General features: G+C 29.2%; 2 protein-coding genes across 6 annotated transcripts in view; one reads left to right on the top strand and one right to left on the bottom strand.

Moving 5' to 3' along the window:
• Positions 1-14,318, bottom strand: part of LOC130445420 (neurexin-1) — a 29,881-nt gene extending 15,563 nt beyond the window's left edge. Inside the window, exons 1-4 of one of the 2 annotated variants that reach the window (XM_056781023.1) lie at positions 14,157-14,298; positions 12,524-13,270; positions 9,226-9,279; positions 2,518-2,656 (exon numbers count right to left, since the gene is read on the bottom strand). In XM_056781023.1, the coding sequence (XP_056637001.1) occupies positions 2,518-2,656; positions 9,226-9,279; positions 12,524-13,111 (781 nt within the window). In that variant the 5' untranslated portion in view covers positions 13,112-13,270; positions 14,157-14,298. Of the gene's footprint in view, positions 1-2,517; positions 2,657-9,225; positions 9,280-12,523; positions 13,271-14,156 lie in introns of both variants that reach the window. The other variant, XM_056781024.1, reaches the window with a different exon arrangement.
• Positions 1-23,098, top strand: part of LOC130445421 (uncharacterized) — a 38,976-nt gene extending 15,878 nt beyond the window's left edge. Inside the window, exons 1-8 of one of the 4 annotated variants that reach the window (XM_056781027.1) lie at positions 16,636-16,811; positions 17,597-17,644; positions 18,357-18,554; positions 18,795-18,870; positions 19,038-19,065; positions 19,744-19,864; positions 19,992-20,276; positions 20,580-23,098. In XM_056781027.1, the coding sequence (XP_056637005.1) occupies positions 16,751-16,811; positions 17,597-17,644; positions 18,357-18,554; positions 18,795-18,870; positions 19,038-19,065; positions 19,744-19,864; positions 19,992-20,263 (804 nt within the window). In that variant the 5' untranslated portion in view covers positions 16,636-16,750 and the 3' untranslated portion in view covers positions 20,264-20,276; positions 20,580-23,098. Of the gene's footprint in view, positions 1-16,635; positions 16,812-17,596; positions 17,645-18,356; positions 18,555-18,794; positions 18,871-19,037; positions 19,066-19,743; positions 19,865-19,991; positions 20,277-20,579 lie in introns of those variants that run through there. The other 3 variants (XM_056781028.1, XM_056781026.1, XM_056781025.1) reach the window with 3 other exon arrangements.
• The last annotated feature ends 328 nt before the right edge of the window (positions 23,099-23,426 follow it).

The raw sequence follows: 23,426 nt of genomic DNA on the forward strand, positions 1-23,426 counted from the left end.
TGTATGCGTTTGTATTATCATGCAAATATTGTGTATTTTTTCAAATTGAAACAAACTTATTTTTTCAAATACAAAATGCTTTATTAACTTATGTCGTATTTAACATGCTCTATATCCTCATTCAAGATTTCATTCAGTTTATATCAGCCTTATATTTTATTGAAAATAAAAAATAATATATAGGATGATACGTTAACAGTTACGTATCCCAGTAACAAAAATTGTTGCGTTTCTTTAACGAACATTACTCCAGAAACGAACAACTAGACTTTCTAGAGAAAATTCATCATATTAATAGGAGAACTAACGTCATATACCTATCGGTTAATCCAATATCCCGTCCATTTATCAAACGCAACGCCTTCCATCATTTTTGATGTAACCTCAATACACGATATGTCAATAGGGTAGATTGCCTATTAGATAGTCCTTTCAATTAATAGTGCTTTCGTCATTTAGAACAAACGTGGATAGTTTCAAAAGGATTGCATTGATCTAAGTTCAGTTTTTAAATATTGTTTTAGTATTTTTTTATAAAAAGCGATGTTTCTTATGGAGGGTTACAATTGGAGTAATAAGTAATATTTGATGTATTGATATTGATATGTAAAAATCGAGAATGCTTCCATATTTTTCACTTTTTGTTTATTATTTTGTAAAAACCAATGACCTAAATATTCCATTTTATATATATATATATATATATATATATATATATATATATAGAGAAGACATCGCGATAACCGAATAAATGATGAATACAGCTATTTATATATGTAACTCTATTAGATTATTGGACCCGGTGGAGTTTGTGTCTCCTTCGCGCCCTACTTTCCGCAAATTGGGATAATATCACTACCCCTAAGGGGTGATCTTGGCTATCCGACTGCCTGGCTGGGGTATCATCCTCTCTTTTATCATAATTGAATGAATTTGGGCAATTAGTGCAATGGAAACGAAGATGGGGTAAATTTTATTGATAAGGGTTCCTTACTTGCGTGAGTCAAATATCTGGGCTTTTAAGTAAATTAGGACAATCTACGGTTAACATGTATTAAATCGTATTAAGGAATTCAATTAATTATTTTACAGTGATCCGAACAGAAATAAATTGTCCTTTATCTTAGTTTTCAGACTACAGATTTGATAATTGTTTATCGGAACTTCGACCATTGCCGACTATTCTAATTTGGCTATTGATTCACATTTCCACCAACAATCCTAAACAAATTAATTTTCATATTACTTTTAAAATATAAAATCTTTTGATTGAATTCAATTTGAGATGGAAATTTTTCATCAATGTCTATGGTGTTTGGTGCGCGATTTTAAATTGAAACAACGTGGTTGTCCAACTGTTTATTTGCATCGCCCTTTTCGTGCTTAAATCTTTTGACACAAATTCCGAATTTATTTCGAGTGGAGCACAAACAATGGCATAAACAAATCTTTTCTTCGCATTCCCAGACATTATCAAGGCTCGAAAAAGAAAAATTCCCACCATTTGTATCGAGAAATGTGGCCATTTTACACAATCTGTGAAAAAAGTAATCAAATTAGAAGAGGGAAAAAAGGCAGATACAAGCTTTTTTTCCATTGCCTGTGTTCCCGTTTAGATGTTTTATCACATTATTCAATTTAATATAAATACCGAGCGGGTTTTAATTTATTATATACAGAGAAGGATTTCAAATTATCAACGTGTAGAAAATAAAAAACCGTGCCGGGTTACAGGTAGATAATTTTCAGTATTTCCAATATAGTTTTTGTTAATAACTTTCATCCATTTACCATTTAGTTCGAGCAAATTGCAAAGTACTATATTTGTTTTCATTTATTAGTTTACGAATTATTAGGATACACATATAGGCAATCTGATTGTGATTTACCGTTGTAAGTTTGCTTGTATCATTATATTATTATGTTCGGGGAATTTTATAAAAAATCTGATGCGAAATTGTGGGTTTTCATCCCAGATGCCTTCATAAACCATTGCTAGTACCTGCTGGTAACGATATACTTGTACCATTGTATTTTTCCGTTTATTTAGTTGTTTATAACTATATTTAAAACCTTTCATCTGTGCGGCATTTTACGTATTTATTGCAACATTTGAAATATTTTATGATACATTTGAATTTAGTTGAATTCAGTTACTTGGACTGATGGGAATTTCCAAAACTAGTATTTATTACAACAGACGATATTCCTTTGCAAATTCTTTCTTTTCTTTTCTACAAGGAGGCTTCAAAATATTGTTTTTGAAATTTATATATTAATTCAAAGAAAATATAGCTAAATTCCAATTAACCAATACTTAAAACATTCTATGTTCTTGTTCATACAATTGTCAATTGAATCAAAGAATATAATACTCGTAAATTATTTTTTGTATATACTGTATTATCATTTACATTCTCTGATAAAAATTGCCGCAAATTTTCATAGAAACGGCAAAAATTTACTGAACCGTATTACTAGAAGAAAATATAAATATATACACAGCAATATACTTACCCTTTTCACAATATTCTCCTTCGTAATCATGATTCCGGCATTCGCAAATTGGGCCGCTGTCAGTTGAAATGCAAATACCACCATGTTGGCAAGGATCTCGAGTTTCACAAGCGTCACTAGAGCTATTTCCTCGAAGGACCTAGAAAGAACGAAGAAAATTTTTATAAATTGATTCAAGTTTACTCTAACTTCCTAAAGAATTTTACGATGCGCAGTTCAAACGTTTTTCTCTTTTTCGGTATTAAAAACGTAAGAGAATGCCGCAAAGTTTTCTTGTTGACTGGAAATTAGATCGTTCTTACAGAGACTTGGAATAATAAAATATTTTTAAATCTTCATAATTCGAATTAGTATCTGTATTTTCTACGTACCTATTTATTATATTATTTCCATTAGCAACAAAACAGTTCGGTTTTATTCTAGATTTTATATTTTGTTATTACGCGAAAGAAAAAGAATTTGCTAGAATAAAACTAGCGTATAATGTACACTGAGAACTTTGTCGAGATTATATATTTTCACGGACAGTTCATTTCATTCCACTGGATAGGAACCGCTTAAGTTTCGCAATAATTTTAAACACCGCAAGCAGAACGTTAAGTTTCGAAGGGAACTTGAATTTATATACAACGCTTGCTTTATTTCTCAGATTGTTTTTAAGTACATATATACCTTCGAGTCAGTACGGAAACTATTTTTCAAAGCGAGTCCATATATACTATCAAATACACTAAATACAATCAACACCATACGGAATGTTTCTAATTCAGAAACATCGCTAGTTTGTAAAATTTGGCTTTGATGTATTTTGCAATATTCCTGTTATATTACAAGGGGGTAAAATGAGCAAATTCGATAATTTATTACCAAATATGTTTTTCTAGATTCAATTCTATCGGAATTTTTTATTTAGTTATTTTAATCGAGTTTGCTTAAATTCTATATTGAAAATAAGTATTTTCAGAATTTTGATATAGTAAAGTGTTAATGGTTTATGGTAACCGAACGGAAAATATAAATCAAAAAATATATATCAAGATTGTTACAATTCAATAATGAATTATTGTAAAATTTCTGACACTATTTCAAATACCTGAGCACGAATCATACCCGTAGTTTTATTGGTGTGAGTGGTAAATTTTATCGTGACGATCAGCGTTGCGTGTTAACCTTAGAAAATATAGCGATTTATTGAGTTATTGATATTTTCAGGGAGTTATTCACTAAATTTTCACATTTATTGCATTCGCCACTATGAACTGAAATCTTAACAGTACCTAACACACGTCACTTGCCAATACTAAAAACAATGTCAAAATGAAAATAAAAGTATTGTTTATATTTAAAAGGGTTTAACTTAGAAAAAATATGAAAAATATAAAAAATACGGTATAATAAGAAATTGAAACTTTTTAGTACTTCTACGCTGAAAAAGCTCCATAATACAAATAATATCATAATAATTTTCATTACAATATACGAAAGTGAACTTTTTTTATAAATTATTTTGAAAAATAGATCAGTAAGTATTCTATAATACGCCTCCAAATCAAATTATAACATTTTATTTCTTCTGTTATTTCATCGCACCATCTTGAACGTATTTCTGACATATCTAGTGTCTCCAAACAGAATTTATTCAAAACTAGACTGGCAAAGGATGGGTCCTAAATCCAATTAGCATTCAGTATAGTCATGACGTCGTGAAGCTAATTCAAAATGTCATGTCCCTTTGTAATTAGAGACGTACGTAGACAAAATCTCGCCGCTTCTACATTTGCGATTTCAATTACAGATGTACTTCTACCTTTTATACGTTATAATTAACATTCTTATCTCGGTAGATTGAATGCATACGGTAGGAAAAAATTAAGAGAAAACATTGATACGAATTTCTATCTAGTTATTAAAACGTATATATCTGATTTTTATTATTGTAATTTTTTTTATTATATATTCAGTTATCGGCGTGATGTAAATAAAATAATTTTCTTCTTAGGGCAACAAATTACTCCGCGCAGTTTCTTTTAATATTTCATATTAATGACGGAATATAAAAATTCTACAATAGTAGTTTTTATTTATCAAAGACCTCACGAAATTAGGTTGTTACCAAGCAACTCGCTTCCAAAAGTAACGACAAATTGTCGATAATTTTGGTGTATATTATTAATTAGAGGCTTCGGCAAACTATTTTCCACGGCTTAAAACGGCAACAACGATACGTTAATTTCGATGTACTGATTTCCGAAATAGATTAAAACTAATCCTGTATTATAAATTATTCATCAGAAGCAGATACGATCTAAATATGTCTATTTTCAAAATCAAAGTTTTGTTTTTGCATCTAAATATGTGATTCCATAAAGAACATCTATAAATGAAAAAAATGTTTGGAAAAGAAATATCAATTTTTTCAAAAAGGTAGTAAATTTTGCTGATATGTGCTTATGTATAAAGTCATATGTAATCATAGATACGAGAACCTACATCATAAATATCAAAATTGAAATTTTGTTGTACGAGCCTCAAGGGCGAGCGCCGCAAACAAACGAGTGGGAAAATTACTTTTCCCACATATTGCACATTATACTTTTTCTACAACTGCACTAATTGAAAGAATAAAAGTGGAACTTAATTTTTATTATTAGTAAAACCAAAATAATACTTAAGTATCCTCCTAACCGTCAAATATTATTTAAAATTGTAGTTGATTTACTATTGTAAGTTTGCTTATGCTGAATTAGATATTCGGGGAATTACTTGTGGGTTTTCATCCCAGATGCCTTCATAAACCATTGTTAGTACCTGCTGGTAACGATATACTCGTACCATTGTATTTTTCCGTTTTTTTAGTTGTTTATAACTATATTTAAAATCTTTCATCTGTGCGGTATTTTACGTATTTATTGCAATATTCAAAATATTTTATGATACATTTGAATTTAATTTGCCGTTACTGGTACTGATGGGAATTTCCTAAACTAGTATGCCTGCATTTATTACAACAGAGAATATCCTTTTGCAAATTCTTCTCTTCAATATTCTTTCATTTTTATAGTTTATGACATTATTTAAAACCTTTCATCTGTGCGGCATTTTACATATTTATTGCAATATTTAAAATATTTTATGATACATTTGAATTTCATATTCAGTTACTTGGACTGATGGGAATCTATTGTTTATGATAAAATTTGAAACATTTCGTCTCTTCGGCATTTTGTGTATTTATTACATTATTAAACATTTTTTATAATACATTATGTACTCGTTTGATGTTACCGTTCTACTGTAATATAAGAGAGTTTTTTGAAAGCAGATCTATAAATTACTTATTTTAATTACGATTACTTTATTATAATTTTTTCAATTACTATTCTATTCATCATTAAATAATTTCTCCCGTTGGATTAGTAGTGTCAATGGATAAATGGATAAATGTGTTGTTCTTGTTGCAAATTTGATTCCGTTATCAACTAACACCACTGTAGGATATAAGATGCGGTGTGCTGATGTGATATATTTTTTGTTTAAAACAAATTTATCAGGAACTGCTAAAATTTTGACAAATTTGTTTAAAAGTAAATATGATACTACGTTTAAAAAAATTAGCGTGAAAAATAAGGACATCAGATCTCACCATTATCTTTCGCTGAATTAAGTATGGTGATAAATAAATCAAAAAGCGAACCAAAATCTTTTATAATTTTCCGAGAGAAATGCCGCTATAACACTTAATCAACGGGTTTCTTTACTTTGCCTCGAATATTTTCCAGTTAATTACCATATTATGGCCATTACCTTGGCGATACTAAGAGAATTATTTACAAAGTTATAGTTATAATTTTGCAACTCCTTAATTAATGTTTAGATGGTTCAAATTTCGGAACTAGTTAACACATAAATGTTCAAATTAATTGACATATAAGTGTAAGCAAATTTTTATAATATTCAATAATCGACAAAATGTTATAGAAGAAAATTGGCGTCGATATCTTTAATCGCAAGATGGTATTTATACACTAAGAAAACAAAAAAATCTGATGAAAACAGAAACCTATTCCGCGGTTCTATTTGCTATTTTCCAATTTGCGTTTAAAAAATAAATTTGTTTTAATGATATATTTATCAGTTTATCAGTATTTGTTAGTTTTATCGTAGTAATATTTAATATACGTTAAATATTCCCCTTGTGGTTTATTTTATGCGAGTACAACATAATATCTAGTTACTGGCACATATAAGAATTTTCAAATTGGTATTTGATATTTTTATTATAAAAGTACCTAGAGTTTTCTATCCCCTTTCTCGAGTTAAATTTATTACATCCTTGTATGGCTTTACACCCTACAAATTGATAAAAAAAAACCTTAACACCTATTTCGGCTTTGACTAACGTCGGCGGTAGGTTTTAAGATGAGAGACAGACAGATCGATATACTTGCGAGGAAATGCTGGGCGTGTCTAATTTTTCACAATAGATGAAATCGCTTACGAGTAAAACCACATATTTTGTGTACTATTTCAATCAAGTATTAACAGATCATTGAATACGAACGCACGTTTCTCGATAAAACGTTCCTATAATCATAGAGAGTTTCCCAATAATTCATAAAATGGCTTAAAACATGCTATTTGAATAATCTACTAGTTTCGTGTTATCTATGTGTTTAATTGTCGATTATTATTTTATAATTAATCAACAATTTTTTTTCCTAATTTCTGATTACAAATCCTTTTATCGTGCTCTTAATATTTAGATATGAATATTTCAACTTATATATGGATAATTTGTCGAAAAAATCGTGTAGATGTGCATTTTTTAGGATATTTACATATAGAATATATTTATTTTGAAATGCTCGGTATGTGGAATCGGATCTATTGTGTTGCCAGTGTAATGAATGGAAATGCATAATAGTTCGGAAATCCAATACCATGGTATGGAATTTACCTAAATACGCCAAATACATTCAGGGGATTTCAGAGTTCGACCATTCCTATTGATACTTGGACCGATGCAAAAAGGAATTTTACTAGTGGGATTATCGACTTGTAATAAATTAACTGGATTAATAAGATGGATTAACAATTACCTGTTAAACTAATGCAAATGGAAAACGATGAGAAAATTTGATAAGGCATACAAAAATATTCCATTTAAACTGATGTGTAATCAAAAAGGATTAATTACAAGTCTCTTTCGCTTATTTGAAATAATTGCAGGTGTCGAAACTCTTCATTTTTATTCGAACATGCAAATGTTGCGACTTCAAATCTCACGTCTAAAAGTTTATTTCAAAAAAAAAACTTTACCTATAAATTTTCTCAGAACTCATTATGGTTTATCGTGAAATATTGTCTCTAATCCGTATTCTGGGCGTGTAAACGAAAGAAAGTCGAACTATAAAAGAATTTACAATGAATAAAAGTGCTAAAAGAAATTTGAAGTTCTAATGAATAAAATGTCTGCGGTTAGCCACGATGTGGGATAATCGAAAAGCATTTCGAGTGGTACAATCCATATACCTTTTGTTCAATCATAACATTTTAAAACGGTCTCTATACATCATTCATTAACCCATTTATATCCTTAAATTCAAATATTCAGAATTCCAGAATCAGATAAACACTCCCCAGCAAAATTAACCTATAATTCCGTTTATTAAATTTTGTAATGAATTACTATATGGAGGTGAAAGTAGAATTCGACAAACACCATGTAAAAAAACGAATACTTCCATGGGCCTAAGAAATAGCTCATGTAAAACCTAAATCTTGTAACAATTGATTATTACCCAAAAAACTTTGTCGCGTTGAGATAAGGACAGTTAGCTGACTACTTTTGCTCGGATTTTAATCTTTTTTTAATGTGATTTTTAACGTTTTTTGTGATATGAGAGGTAAATTTTGTCATACATAGAATTGTCACAGTATTAAATAAATGTTATCTTTGGTCCCCAGAGGGTGAGGTACCTGTATTGATATAATAATGAGAGAATGGTAACATTTTTCAAAAATTATTCCACCTCCCCATGCGAGAATGCGTTAAAGCTATCATCTAATATCATTTAACCATACCAAATATATCCTACGAAATAAAAGTGATAATCGATTTGAAATGTACAATTATTCTTCTATAGTCCAGTATTATCTTGTAAACAAATAGTATGAAACGAATGATATTTATTGATTTTCGAAAAAGTAGCGTTGATAAGCGTTATTCTGAGAATCGATATAACTCGTGAACGACGAAGTGGATTTTCACCACCAAGTCTGAATACAAACGTCGAATAAAGTGATATGATTCCAGACTATTTTTGTTAGTTCGAGATAAATGTCCTAAAATAAATCAATTTATTGAAAGTATTCAAACGAATGCGTTTCAAGTCACGAATGTATAGATATATAACCATTTGTAAAATCTTCTTTATCTTAAAAAACATTCAACCAATGCACATCATTTTTACTTTTTGACACTATTATCAGAAACTATTTTTTATACCATCAGTCAACCTTGTCGATATTTCATTAGAGAGGAATATTTTTCATGAAAAACGCGTATTCTGCAATTCTGCATATTTTTCTATTATAAAAAAGTGAAAAGACCGATCAATTGTCCCATAAAGAAATCGGTAAAATAATCTACTTTGATTAAAATATTTCATTTTAGCTTTTCTAAATGGCTATGGAGTGTGAACTCACCCTGGACTGAGGTAGACATACCCCTTCGATCCCTGCTACCAAGGGACCGTCGCACTGCAACAATAGGGTTCTATCAGCCCTTTAACTCTTTACAGAATCACATTTACCAAGGCGGAAATAAAGAGGTTTTAAATTAATTTATCGTAGAGTAACAAAATTGTTGAAAAAATGTATTGAGATGCATTGAAGCCGCCGCCTAATTTCATTGATTCATTGAATTGAATTAAAATTGTTTATTTGAAGGTGTAGATTATTTAGTGTAATGATTAGAATTTGTCATTAACCAAAGTGAATGTTGATGACTATACAAATTTCTATAATTTATGCTGCAAGGTAAATATCTTTTTAGCTTCATGACGGTGCTGTATTGATTTGATTGAATCGTAGATAAGTAATTTGCTAAACAAACAAAAGTTATTATATAGTCCTAATAATCAATACTATTTGCTTCATTATATAATGTATGTTTTTAAAAAAAATTATTGGTCAATAAGGTTGTACCCAAAATAATGATGTTTTTACTGAAATGTCGACGGTTTAAACCCATTATAGTTATCTTAGTATGAAATCGGGAATTTGCTATAATGAATTGACGGAAATGATATTGTGGACGGTTATATATAATTTAAAACCTCTTGTGAACGTAAAGTAAATGTGAGGATATAAATTTTTCTAGTGTTTCATGTTTTAAAGTAGGTTATTTGTTTCTCGAGTGTTTAGGTTTCTTGAAGCAACTACGACGAATTTACACTATCTGTATTTTAAAGTTTATGTATTCTTTATCAGTCTATCTTCTGTCAACACATCACTATTTTAATAAAACACTTATATTATCATAGTTTGTAGCTTTATATATATATATATATATATATATATATATATATATATATATATATATATATATATATATATATATATATATATATATATATATATATATATATATATATTCCTACTGATTTTAGATTCGTTTTGTGTCTATCTATTGGCTATCGGTTCGAGCTGAATTCATCTTGAGATTTAGTTCCTTGCTTGCGGTGTTTTCTCTTATTAATTTGTCGTCTGCAAATCCTATATAAGGTTGTCTACGTCTGTGAGACCTCTGTTCATCGTCAGTCTAACCATCGAAGAATTTTCGTGTTACCGGAAAGAGTTTAGGAAATATCTATCTATCGATTGGGGAATCCCTTGTATCTAATTTATATGTATATTCATATAAACAATTATGAAACTCTAGATCTGACTCGAACGTTATAGGTGCTACCCGATTGCTCCATTCTGAATATCGGTATCGCGTATAGAAATAGTCATTTTTAGGGAGGCACAAAGACCAAGGCGAGACTGGTTCGAACGCTTCGTAAATATAGTGTGAACTATCTATTTTCGACCAAAGCATTTAGTACAACCAAAGAAATCGAAAATGATATTATATTAATAAAAAGGTGCTCTCGATATTCGTCAAATTCTTGATTTCAATATACAGATAGTGTTTATAGTGTTGATACATTATAGAGTTTTTCTATGTGTTAGTGATAATTAGAAAAAAAGTATATATTCAAATGGATTATCCTGAAACAGAAAAAAATGATTAAATGAACTAATTGATTGACGGGCAATTTTAAATTTCAAATTTTCCATGTGGCGACTTTGTGTTCTAAAAAGCTATCTAAAGCTGATGAAGGCATAATAAAGACGCAGCAAGGATATAAATTTTCAAATTGTTACATGATTAAATTATACTAGATTTATGTATGAGAAGAATTTCTCACACGAAATTTTATCGAAACATTAAACATCCTTTTGTAATCAATAAATATATTATCGATTCATTATTTTTACATAAAATCATTCAACGTTCAAATGTTGAAACAATTTGATTTCTATTATAAATAAGTATAATCAATTCATAAGTTATCCACATTTATTGTCGTCTAAATTTAGACACAATCTCGTCTATATACAAAAAATTCAATTTCAGGCTGAAACATTTCTTAATCGCATAAATCATATTTTCAAATAATTAGGTTGTTGATAAGGAATCTTCTATTTGCTTTGTGTAAGTTTTAGCATCAATTCTCCAATAGTTTGAATAGATTTATTACTTTGTTGGACTACCGGGAAGTCCAAATGTGTAACTTATAAGATAATATGCTACCAACGAAATTATTAACTTGTTAAAAAGTTTGCCAACAGTAATTAATCATTAAAAAATGCATTATTTATAGTAAGTAAAGTTAGGACTGCATCTAAATATACTATTTGGCTTTTTGGCAATAAAAGAGAGGGACAAGTTGGAATTTTTGGATCCGCTGGTGATATTCATATTGAACGCACCGTTTAAACCATAATTCACAATTACACCGTCTGACGCACGTTTCGAAAACCAAGTTATCGTCTTCAGAGATTGTTGGTAAACTCAGACAGTGTAATTGTGAGTGTCGTTGTAGTGGTAGTGTAACCGGTGTGTTCAGTTGAGATGGATATATGCTGCTATCAATTACTTAGATAATTTTTACCTCAATTTCAGTATATTTGCAAAAATTATAATTAATATGAGAAGGGGAGAAGGGTTAGGTGTTAATTAGTAGTTCACCACAAACTGAATAGAATAATGAGCGGGATAAGTTAATAAATGAGCAATAAGTTAATAATATGATTGAAAATTGAGTAATGTGAAACTTGTTTCACTTTTATCTTGATGTTATATTAAATGTATACATTTTTTTGATAACTTGATAAGAAATTACGTTCCTACTCTATTCTAAGAGATCGAATTATCTATTTCAGTACAAATGGAAGCAAAGCCTTTGTAAATAACTGTGTTTGTAAATCGACCGCGTGAATTGTATCAGATGTGTTTAGTTCAAAAATTGAAGGTAAAACAAGGCAGTCAGCCCATACAATAGTAAAGGAATTGATTTTTTTTCGTACGTTCTATTTGATCCGACGGAATACATGAGAATGAAAGTAAAACCTTTTTGTAAATGTGTAAATGTGTAAATTTGCTATATAAAGTTTCTTATTTCACATTCTTGACTTGAGTTTATTTTGTTACATGGAATTTTTTATGATATTTGGATGTATACATAATATATTTGTCGTGAATATCTAGGAGGATTTGTAGTCTGATGTATTTTTTCGGTCGTCTTCGACAACTGGTCCATTAATTTTAAAATTCTTAATAGTCTTTCAACAAAAGTGTTAGGAACATCTTCAAAGATATGATCATGCAAGTACAGCTATCAGATAAAAATTTCTTTTGTTTGTTTGTCTAAATGGAAAGAGTCTGAGAACTTACCCTATTATCTTTAGGTCTAGTTTCTTGTCGTCTTGGATTACCCCCTTCCAAATCTGGATAAATTAAATTTCTGACCGCCCCGATGAATCTAGGTTCGAAAATAACGCTCGGTAATGCTAATAAAGTTAATTTGGTATTATACCACGTTGGCATACCGCCCACGAATACGTCAGAATTTGTAGAAAACCGACCGAAATTGAATTCTTTCCCTCTGGAGGTTCTCATTTGCGAGACCCCGTCCACGGTGAGTATTGTTCTGTCTTCGTGCCTTTGTACATGGACTTTATGCCAATGTCCATCGTTTAAATCTCTACCTACAGTTATTATTTGAGCTCCTCCTCCCAAATTGTATCTAAGTCTTAAAGCTCCTTCAACTAATTTGATTTCAAAAAAATCGTAAGTACCACCGTCATCGGTGTACAGTAACAGACCGTTGGGTTGTTCTGTCTTAAATTCGAATTCTAAACTACCATTTGTGCCTCCGCCCCACTTTCTAAATTGTGAATATGAGCTACCCGAACCGTCCAAAATAAAACCGTCAGCAAAATAAATAAAAAAGAAGCCGACCAATCTTAATAAGTAGTACATTTTTTATTTTGAAAGACTACGAATGACGGTCCGTCGATTTACATCTATTAATGATGATTATTTTTATGTTAAGAATCGAGTCGGTCCGCATGTCAAAAAGTAATCAGTTTGGACTATGGAGTAGTTGTTTTAGAAGATTGCCGAGTTCGAATGCAAAAGCTGGAAAAGAGAAAATCGTTTTGATTAGTAAATACAAAATTAATATGCGTTGGTACTTTTGAACTTATCTACGTAAATACGGTAAATTTAGTATCTTATACTATAAAAACTACTGGAATCTTTTTTTCACGATAAACTACATATATAAAATTTCTACAAAAGTTGTATGTAAATGTGAATAATTTTTCGTCGAAATTGGATAGCTATTGTAAAAGTTAAATTACATTTGTGCTTTAGTGTCTGTGATTTGAAAATATGGAAAACGAATCGTATCTCAGTTGGCAGAGGTATTGAAAAGATAAGTTCAGAAGCCTTATACCGTTCTATATCGAGAAATTTCACGAGTATATTTTCAAAAGGCACTGACAATTGATAGCGTAACAACAGTATATAAAGTATCTCTTTTGGGAGAAAATAATTTGGACTATTAATTAGAATATTTTTAATGTTAAATATGGGGTATATTTGCAATACATACCATGAACGTATTAAATACATTGAAATTTTGAAGGTTTTTCCATAAAATGTAACAATATAATGAAAAGGAAAACCATATGGAATGTAAATAATGGAAATATGCTGTCAAAACTAACATGGTGAATAAAATATTCCCGAGGCCTGTGTATAATAGATACAATAATAAAGTTATTTCTGTACTACAATCGAATCGAAATAAAAATATATATATATATATATATATATATATATATATATAGGGAAACTAGAAAATATGTAGACATTATCCTACTTCATGTATTATAATAACTCTACTTTGGAGTGTCTATGAACTTGGTTACGATTACGAAAACAGAACTTCGATCGGCATCCTATGCGTTGATATTCCAATTCGCTCTAATTCTTTGCAGTTACTAAAATGTTTGCTTACCGAGTGTACTAATAGCATTCAATGTCCAAACAACCACCGTGAGATGACACAAATTAGCACTAATAAACGAAAGCAAGCGGTCTATACACAGTGTGTTTCGCGGTCTATACACAATAATGTGTTTGCAGGAATACTATAGACTAATATCCCTGCACTGCTGTTGCGCTGTCGATATAAGGACGCGCAGGATAGCATGCGCGCTTATTTCAAAATATTTTTCCGCAAATTTTCAAATTAGATAGATACATCACAATAAAGGAATCAAAAACGTTTTGATTAATGTTCCCATCATTGACAGATTATACGAAGAAATTTTTTTGAACTATTTACTACGATAAATGTTTATTTTCCTGGATACCTACACATTGCACCATTTTAACAAAGTAAAAACGAGTTTTTTGGAATATCAGAAGAAATCATCTTACACTTCCATTTATACGACGCCTTAGTTGGTGTTCGTAGATTATTCCAACTCAATACATATCGTCTTCAATAAAACCCTTAAAAGGGCGAGTCAAAAAGTTTGAGACATGGATTTTTGGCGCGCCAAAAAATAAGTATATCAGAGACTCTTCCAATTCGGCATCCAGAGTACAAACCGACAAGTTTACTTGTAATTTTTGAAAATATTGTTACATTTATGTAAAACATTCATACTAATGATCTTTTATAAAAAACTCATTTTCTTTTGGCAATATGCATTTGCCCTCGGAAATAACTCAAGGTGGCCAATCGATAAAAAGGTTTCGCCTTTCTGTTTCTTGGGGTTGTAGAACTTTTATTATCAGTGGCGTAAAATATCCATAAATAATTTATTAGGCGTTCAGCAGGCAATTAATCTTTCGAACAACACATATAAGTTATTCTTTTTTTTTTTCAGAAATTTTACTTTTTTGATAGCGATACGGATGGATTCAAGTATTAATTAAGTTTATAAAGAAGTTACGTTTAGCTTTTGAATTTCACGGTCTATATCTAATTTATTATTAACGATAAAAAAATTATATAGATGTAACTAATGAGAAAAGAAATTTGTCTTTATGCGTATTATAGGTGTAAATTTATAAAGATTTAAAATGAACATTTTTATACAAATAATCGTTTAACTTCGTAAAATGGTCTGGAGCGGCTGAATTTGTGGTTGATATTGCATCTCCTATCAAACAATCCATTTGAAGTGGAACTCATTAATGTGGTAAAGCCGCCATGGCTTCACTATAAAGTTTTGTATTTACACTGGTGATGATTGTTGTGTGGAAACTAGTTGCGGTTTGAGTTATGTTCATCGTAACAGAACAAAGCCTAATTCTAGAAATCTGAAAATAATTATTCTACACATAATATTTTCCAATGATATAGTTAACGTACATGTTGTATACTAAATTTATTAGACTAATGAATGTTATTTATGTCTATTTACACACCCGAATTTTTTTTTTTTTTTTTTCTAAAAAGTTCTAAATCAAAAACGATGACAAAATATACAGGCAGAAGATGATGCGATAAAATTTAAAAGCATCATATACAGAAATATAGTAGTATATAGAATCTGTAAAGTCAGATTGAAAAATGAAATAGCTAATAATAAGCTAAGCTAATTCACTAAATATTGATTTTTTGATAGCTTAAAACATCGCGTTTGTAAAAAGTTTCCGTTACAACTGTAAAGATACAGAATTTTGCTTATTACCAAATTAACATCATCTAGTTATTCAAAAAGTTTTTCCAACTCATATTCAACATATAAATATTAAATATCCTCGGAACAATTTCTTGAAACGAAAGAATAATTTTATTGATTTATTTTATTCTATTTTATTTTATCAACAGAGGACGTTGTATCATGATTATTGACTTTATGTTTACAGTTTCCTCCATGTAATATTCACAGAGAACCTTTTTCCAAAATCAGTGTGATATATTCATTAAAAGAGGGCATTTGAAACGAAAGCGAATGAGTCGATAATTTAGATACGTGCCTCAAGATATTTTTGTTATTATTTCTAAAATCCAAGCTCAGACTAATTGTACCTAATATTTGGAATGTTTGAAAGTTGAGTGAACGGATGAATGGACGAATTTGTAATACAGAAAAAAAAATCGTTCGATTAGCTATTATTCTCAACTATGTCTTTTCAATATATTCATAAGTATATAGTTTTTTTCCTATGTGCTTTTACTGAAAAATTTACGTCTGTTATTTTATATAAGAAGAAACAAAAGATGTTTTGAACAGTTGTTCTATTCGTTCGAATGTTTTTGCTACAATGAATTCAATAACGATTATGTATGAAACTATTTCGTACCAATCGTGTAACAAGTACTTGTGCCTTTAATTCGGATGCCGTTACAAAAATTTTCTACTGCTAGCAACATAAATCTCTAATTTAAATTAATTGTTTGAACTTAAATATAATACATAAAATGACAACGAGTTCAATTTACTGGCCTATTAGAGTTTTCAGCTATAGGTAGATGGAGTTTGCATTCGACGGCGGCGACTCCGAAGTTCATTCCATCAAAACAGTCTTCCTTTATCTTGCATCGGTTGTGAGAGTTTATTCGCACATTATATCATCAAGTGTGAAGTGAATATGTTCACGTTTTGTATGTCTATTTGTCGCACCCCTTTAATGGAGCATGAACTTCGACTCAGTGAGTTTCCAGCTTCACATACAATTATCTTTAAATAAACAATTTGTAGTTTGGGCTTCGCATACATCCAATAGGCGAACTTTATTATAGCTGGAGGGTACATTTTGATATAATTCGTCAAAAAATAAAGGTTTACATTCTTCTTTTCGAGGCAATAAATATAAATTAGATCAATTTTAAACGTTATCATTATCATCAATAAATTATGAAAATAATCTAGTAACGTAAACATGATCCGTTATTGAAATGAATCTAATCATTTCTCTAAATTATATATGGGAGTATAAGAATCAATTTTTATATAAAAATCAATTGAGAAATTCTTGATAATCGTATTTTTCAATTTATAACGCTCTCGCTTAAATTAACGGGCCGCTAAATTAGAAAATACAATTGTGATGATGTCTACAATAACAAAGTTGAAATTTTGTTACTGGATTATATTTAATAAAAGTTAAATTGCTATTTCAACAATGGTTTCAATAGACTCTAAGTGTGTTACTATTGTCATTATATAATACAGGTAATCAATAGCTTTTATGAATAATGGTATTATTCATCATGCGCTCAGATAATCTAACAATTTTTTTCTCTCAATTTTTAACATAATTAAATTTATTCTCAATCGATCCTGATTTTTCCTATCATTTTTATATTTTTCTACATTTCTTCAAATTATTTCAGGTTATGATAGACCAAGAATCAGTATCGGCGTGAGTAGCTTTTTATTTGTCTTTTAAAAATGCTTTTATTAATTACCGATATAGAACTTTTCCTTTTTTCAGAGCGTGATATTAAAACTGTGAAGAGTGGCTATCTAGCACGTTATAGACGTAAGTTTAAAAAAAAAATTGAAAAATTTAAATAGATTTAGGCCAATCGATATAATATCTGAAAAAAAATTTCATGTCAAGTTGAAGTACTGCGAAACAAAAGAGCTTTAAAGAGAAGCTCGTATAATAAAGAGATTTTCAATATGCTTCAGTAATTGATTCATTTTCTAATCCGCGATGCCACATATGGAACGAATAAAAATTAGATACACTATCTACTGTTAAGAAATATTACTCTACACATAATTTGCAAAGTTTTAAACAAGATATTAGTATATTATACGATAAAAACCATTTAAATTTCTTTAATTTCTTACTTCTTAGATCTTTCGATATATAAATGAATCTAAATGTTCTTGGTTTTTAGTCTCTTCTGTTTTAAAATTTTTCGTGATTAATGAAATAAAATAAAAAATGAAATAAAACCATTCAATATAGATATATATTCGGTAAAACTTTGTTCGATAAAGTTTGTAGATTTTGAATCGAGTAGGATAAAGTTCTTTAATGAAAACTCGCGAAACTTATTTATCTAATTTAATTCAATCGGTGAGAGTTGTTTGAATGAACTCAAGTAACTACAAAACAAAATATGTAGATACTATTAACTATTCTTTGTAAGTTTATACAGTGTATAAATAATACGCCGATATTTCGTTGGTGTAACATCGGCTTAGTAAATAAATATTAATTGAAATTCTGATGGTTTTAGGTGGCTTTTTCTGTTCAAGATGGACCAAAGAATGGGTATCGTTATATGAAGACTCCACATTTGCGTGGTATACTGATAAGTGCCTTAGCAAACTGAAGGGTTGTATTCGTATCGGTGATGCTCCTGAATTTTTTGCAGTCGGCGAATGGACCAAAGTTGCGCCAACAAAACCGAAATTTTCACGTCATTACAATGTTGGTAAGTAGCGCCGAATATTATTAGTAGCGAATTAGCATCAATTATTAAATAAAACCGAACCCTTTAGTTCGCGAGTATCTATTCTTGTCTAATCAATATATAGTGACTAAACGACGCCGACTATATATAATCACAAACATATACATAATTATGTTTTAAAGCAAATTTGGGTGATCATTTAATTTAACATCAATTTCCAACGGGCGTTTTCACAATACGTAGTTTCATTTATATTTTTAGGTCAGTTACTTGTGATCGGTAGCAAAAAACGGGATGATATTCATTGGTTTGCCGCACCATCTTCAGCTGAAATGAAGTAAGATCTACCATATGTTAAAACAAAATTTGAAAGTAGTTTATTATTCTAATATATATATATATATATATATATATATATATATATATATATATATATATATATATATATATATATATATATATATATATATACGTCAAAATATTCATAAGCTCTTTTTATTTCAGTGATTGGTTAACCGCTATCAGCAATACAGTAAGTAGTTTAGAAATGAAACATTGATATTGTAATTTTACTTTCATCCTTACTTGCTGTTTAATCTGATGGGTGGGATAAATTCAAATAAATCGATAAATTTTGTCGCTTGATAAGGCAAACACACGTTTTTTGGTTTGAATGAGATTGATTAGACTTTTCCCAAACTTAAATTTTTGCACGGGTCTCTCTGTAACTCGTGTTTCTTTGCGTTGGTTCACTTTTTCGGACTTATGATTTGTATAATCGCTTAAATGCTTCCTTCTTCTATTCGATATGACGGTAGGGAGTTTTTATAAATTTTTAAGAATCGTTCATTCATTTGTTCTAGTTGCTATACCTTTAATCCAATCTTTCTATTGTACTCACAAATATATGTCGACCAATCTTTATGAAATTTCAAACGTGTTCATAAAGAGAGAAAACTAAAACGACGAACCTAATTGCGTTATTTCTAATTGAACGGTCGATTATATAACTTCAAGTTTTTATAGGAGTTTAATTTCTGAGAAAACACTAACGTCAAGTTATTATATATTTATGGTTTTGCTCTTCGAATATATTTAATATTTATTTTGAACATATATGTTAAGTTATCTATATTGATAGATGTTTCAATTAAATATTGGATTAATCTTCGATGTAAATATTAGTGAGTGGTACTTTTTTGTGATTTAGCTTCCGCCTCCACCACCAACAACTGAAACACGAGATGGAGAGGAAAATTTTGCCAAAAAACACGACAATTCTGTATTAAAAAATACAATGAGACCCAAGAAAAAAATTCTTACGGAAAAACGTAAGTATTTGGTAAATTTACATAGTTAATAACCAATTTATAAATAAATAGATTGTAAAAGTGGAAGAGGATGATTCTTAAAACTACCACTAATTTTTAGATTATAAATAATTTTTTTTCAATTTAGGATGCGATTGCTACAACTTATCTCCGAGCCAAAAGAAAAATAGAAATTATGACGCGGATTACACCCCTCTATCTGCGGCTTGTATCGATTGGGGCCATGGTTGGGGCTGGGGACAAAATGCCTTTCTAAATACTTCCATATATAATTATCATGATGCAGCCACCATTACTCATACAACTAATTACATTTATTCCCCTCCCGTAGAAGATTATACATATTCTTATTCGGGTTTAGAAGACGTTGATTGGGGAATCGCAGATCTTATTATGTGAATGTGAACTAGACGTAAGTAACTCTAACTTCAATAACTTCTCGACATTTTCACTCGATCTTTTCGCACATTATCTGCAACTAATCTAAATAAAATTCAACAACTAATTCAACCTTGCTTCATGTGTTGTTTCTGTTACCTATATAAGTTCTAACATTATTAAATATACAGAATAATTTAGCTACTATTTTTCTTTTTTGTTAATTTCACTCTAAATTCAGCTTTTTATTTATTTTCTGATTATTTATAATTATATTAGCATAACAGCTCGATGACTATAAGAAATTATCGATTTTAATAATATGTTTCTTTTTAAGGATAGTGATGAAACAGATCCGTATAACCATGATAAATGTTGGCCGAGACTAACAAAATATCTATTGGTTTTTGACTGCTTTAGTTTGTCCAATCAACTGTAAGGAAGTATCAAGAATGAAATTTATCCCCACAGTGTTGTATGGAGCTCTCCAGTTACGACCAATTCAAGTTTCTTGCAAAGCACAGAAGTTTGGGATTGTACACGTCAATTATATGATTACTTATTGTCCTTAAAACTAGCAGTCATAAACTGATTTATATGTATAGAATGATAGAATATATTCGTATATTATATTGTTCGCTGGTCCTATGAATTTTGTAAAGGTAAATAAATACGTTGAATTATACAAAATTTCAATTCGGCCTAGAAGAATTGTTCTTAATTTTGTATTGAGATCAAATTAATCAGAATTGAGTTTAGTATCAAAAATCATTTATTCGCTAATATAAATTATTTTTCAGTTACTTTTTAAAATATATAATTTTTTTACATTAATTTGTCTACAACATTTTGTAATATGCCATATTTCAGCAATTAAATAAGACAAGCTAAACTGTATATAGGTATATATGTGCCAAATAGAAATAAAATGTTTAAATATTAAGGTACTTATTGACTAATATCTGTATTTAATAAATAGTTTCACTGCCAATGACATGATTAAGAATTTATAAATGTATAATCTCTTTACCTGTCACCTGTTACGTTTTTTGTTACCTCAAATTATAATTTCATCTATAACAGCTGATTGCGGATTGCTGATCGAGGAACATAGTATACTTTCGATTTTTATTATTTTTCTCTGCGTTTATTCTTCCATGATATTTATTTAGTTGTAGATAAAATAGATTCCAGATGCTCAATAATTGTAATTGAGCAGCTATAAACAATTAACCCTCTCATAGGGATTTCGCACTAAAATTAAATACTAATAAGGTATTTTTATGCTGAAATGCCGAAATGTATAAAGACCATAAACCTCAGTAACTTATCAATGTCGCTGTTACATTATATATGATATAATATTCTATTTCAGATGTAAATTCCTTTAAATTGCCTATCAAAACTTTTCTCACGAGTCCTATAAACGATGGACGGCAACACTCTTATACTATTTTTCTTTTTTGAAACAATAGCGAAAAAGTAACACCGCAATAAACAGTTTTAGTCATTAAGTAGACCAAATATTTCTAAATTGTAACATATGAACAGTTTTTTATGTTCAAGTAATACTGTTAATGTAATTTCTTGCTTTAAAAAACATTATTCATTCAATGCTTCTTATGTTGTATGAAGAACCCTTAATTGACGGTATCGTCCAGTTTATTTTAATTTTCTTTTCTTTAGTTAACTTTAGGTAAGATTCCAACGTTCCAATATTCAACCGTACGTTGGCGGAAACATTGGACTCTGTAATATCATCGGCTTAATATGTTGTCTGACGCAATTTCAGAAATGATTCGATAACAATTTTCATAATTTTTTTTTTCTATAAATTCTTGTTGATATGTTACAATATTCCGTTTATAGTGAATGTTCTAAACCTTAGACTGTTGAATAAGTGGTCTCATTTAGATCTTAAATTTTATATACCGACTGTTTTATAACAATTTATACTGAATAAATTTTAGAACCATTTGTAAACAGATGATTCACTATTAATATTAAAAGCGATTTTGAAATAAATACCCTGTGAATTTATGTTGTAAAAAAGAGTTACGAATAATTGAATCGAAATATTTAAATTAACTATAAATTATTTTAATCAAATAAAAACGAGAAGGTATTGAAAGACTTAACAATTCTTAATTTACAGGAAGATACAAATTATAAATAATAACGTTGACGTTTTAAAAGAAAAATGTTCAAAAATTTTATTTAATATGCACCAAAATGTGTAGTGCTTGAAATTCTATGTTCAAAATTGAGGGTACATCTTCATGTACTTTTTTTGTATAAAACTGAAGTCTCACATTTTTATGTTTTTTCTTATTTCTTTATAATTCTGAGATATTTCCAAGAAAGTGGTTTTTGGGGTAATTTTTCTGTTTTCTCAAATGAAATTAATTATTTTTTTAAATATAAATCCTTAGATAGTAAGTTGAAATAATCTTCTATTGAAAACTGAAGAGAATGATACTTTAAACCTACAACATAAAACGAAAAAGTTTTAATACTGTTTATCAAAACGAAGCTATATACCTAGAGTTTTAAATAAATAGAACAAAAGAAATTGTTAAGTAATTCAAATACCAAAATTGAACCTGCACTATTTGAATAGACTTCATTATAGTTTTTATTATAATTATATTTTCGTATTTATGATCCACACTTTAATAGATGGGATATTATCTATTAATCTTTCTTTACTGAAGTAATTGGAAAATTAAATCGAATTAAAATAATTTCAATAGAATCCTTTGTGTTATCTCAATGTTTTGACCATGTAATATCACATATAAGATAAAAATTGATGGATATTCATGTAAAATGTGAAAATAAATGTATTTAAAGGGATAATTTTTTGTTTCCTCTACATTTCATATTCATATAGGCATTGACCGTCAAGAAGTCCAATCCATATGGAAAATTTACATTAAAAATATGGATTAACGTGCATTTTTAACATTTTTTTCTGTCGATTAGTATTTCTGATCGCGATTTTTTTAATGTTTACCTATATAGGAGTTTGAATTTAGAAATATAAGAAAGTCGATGGTGACTTTTTATCTGCAACTATTATTATACTGATAAATTTATTATTTCTCTAATTAGTAGTCTTTTCACTATTTTTCATTATTTAATAATTTCTACATAATTAATGGTCCAATATTTTTCTCAGTAA

This window comes from Diorhabda sublineata, chromosome 6, assembly GCF_026230105.1.
Source record: "Diorhabda sublineata isolate icDioSubl1.1 chromosome 6, icDioSubl1.1, whole genome shotgun sequence".
NCBI classification, from domain to species: domain Eukaryota; kingdom Metazoa; phylum Arthropoda; class Insecta; order Coleoptera; family Chrysomelidae; genus Diorhabda; species Diorhabda sublineata.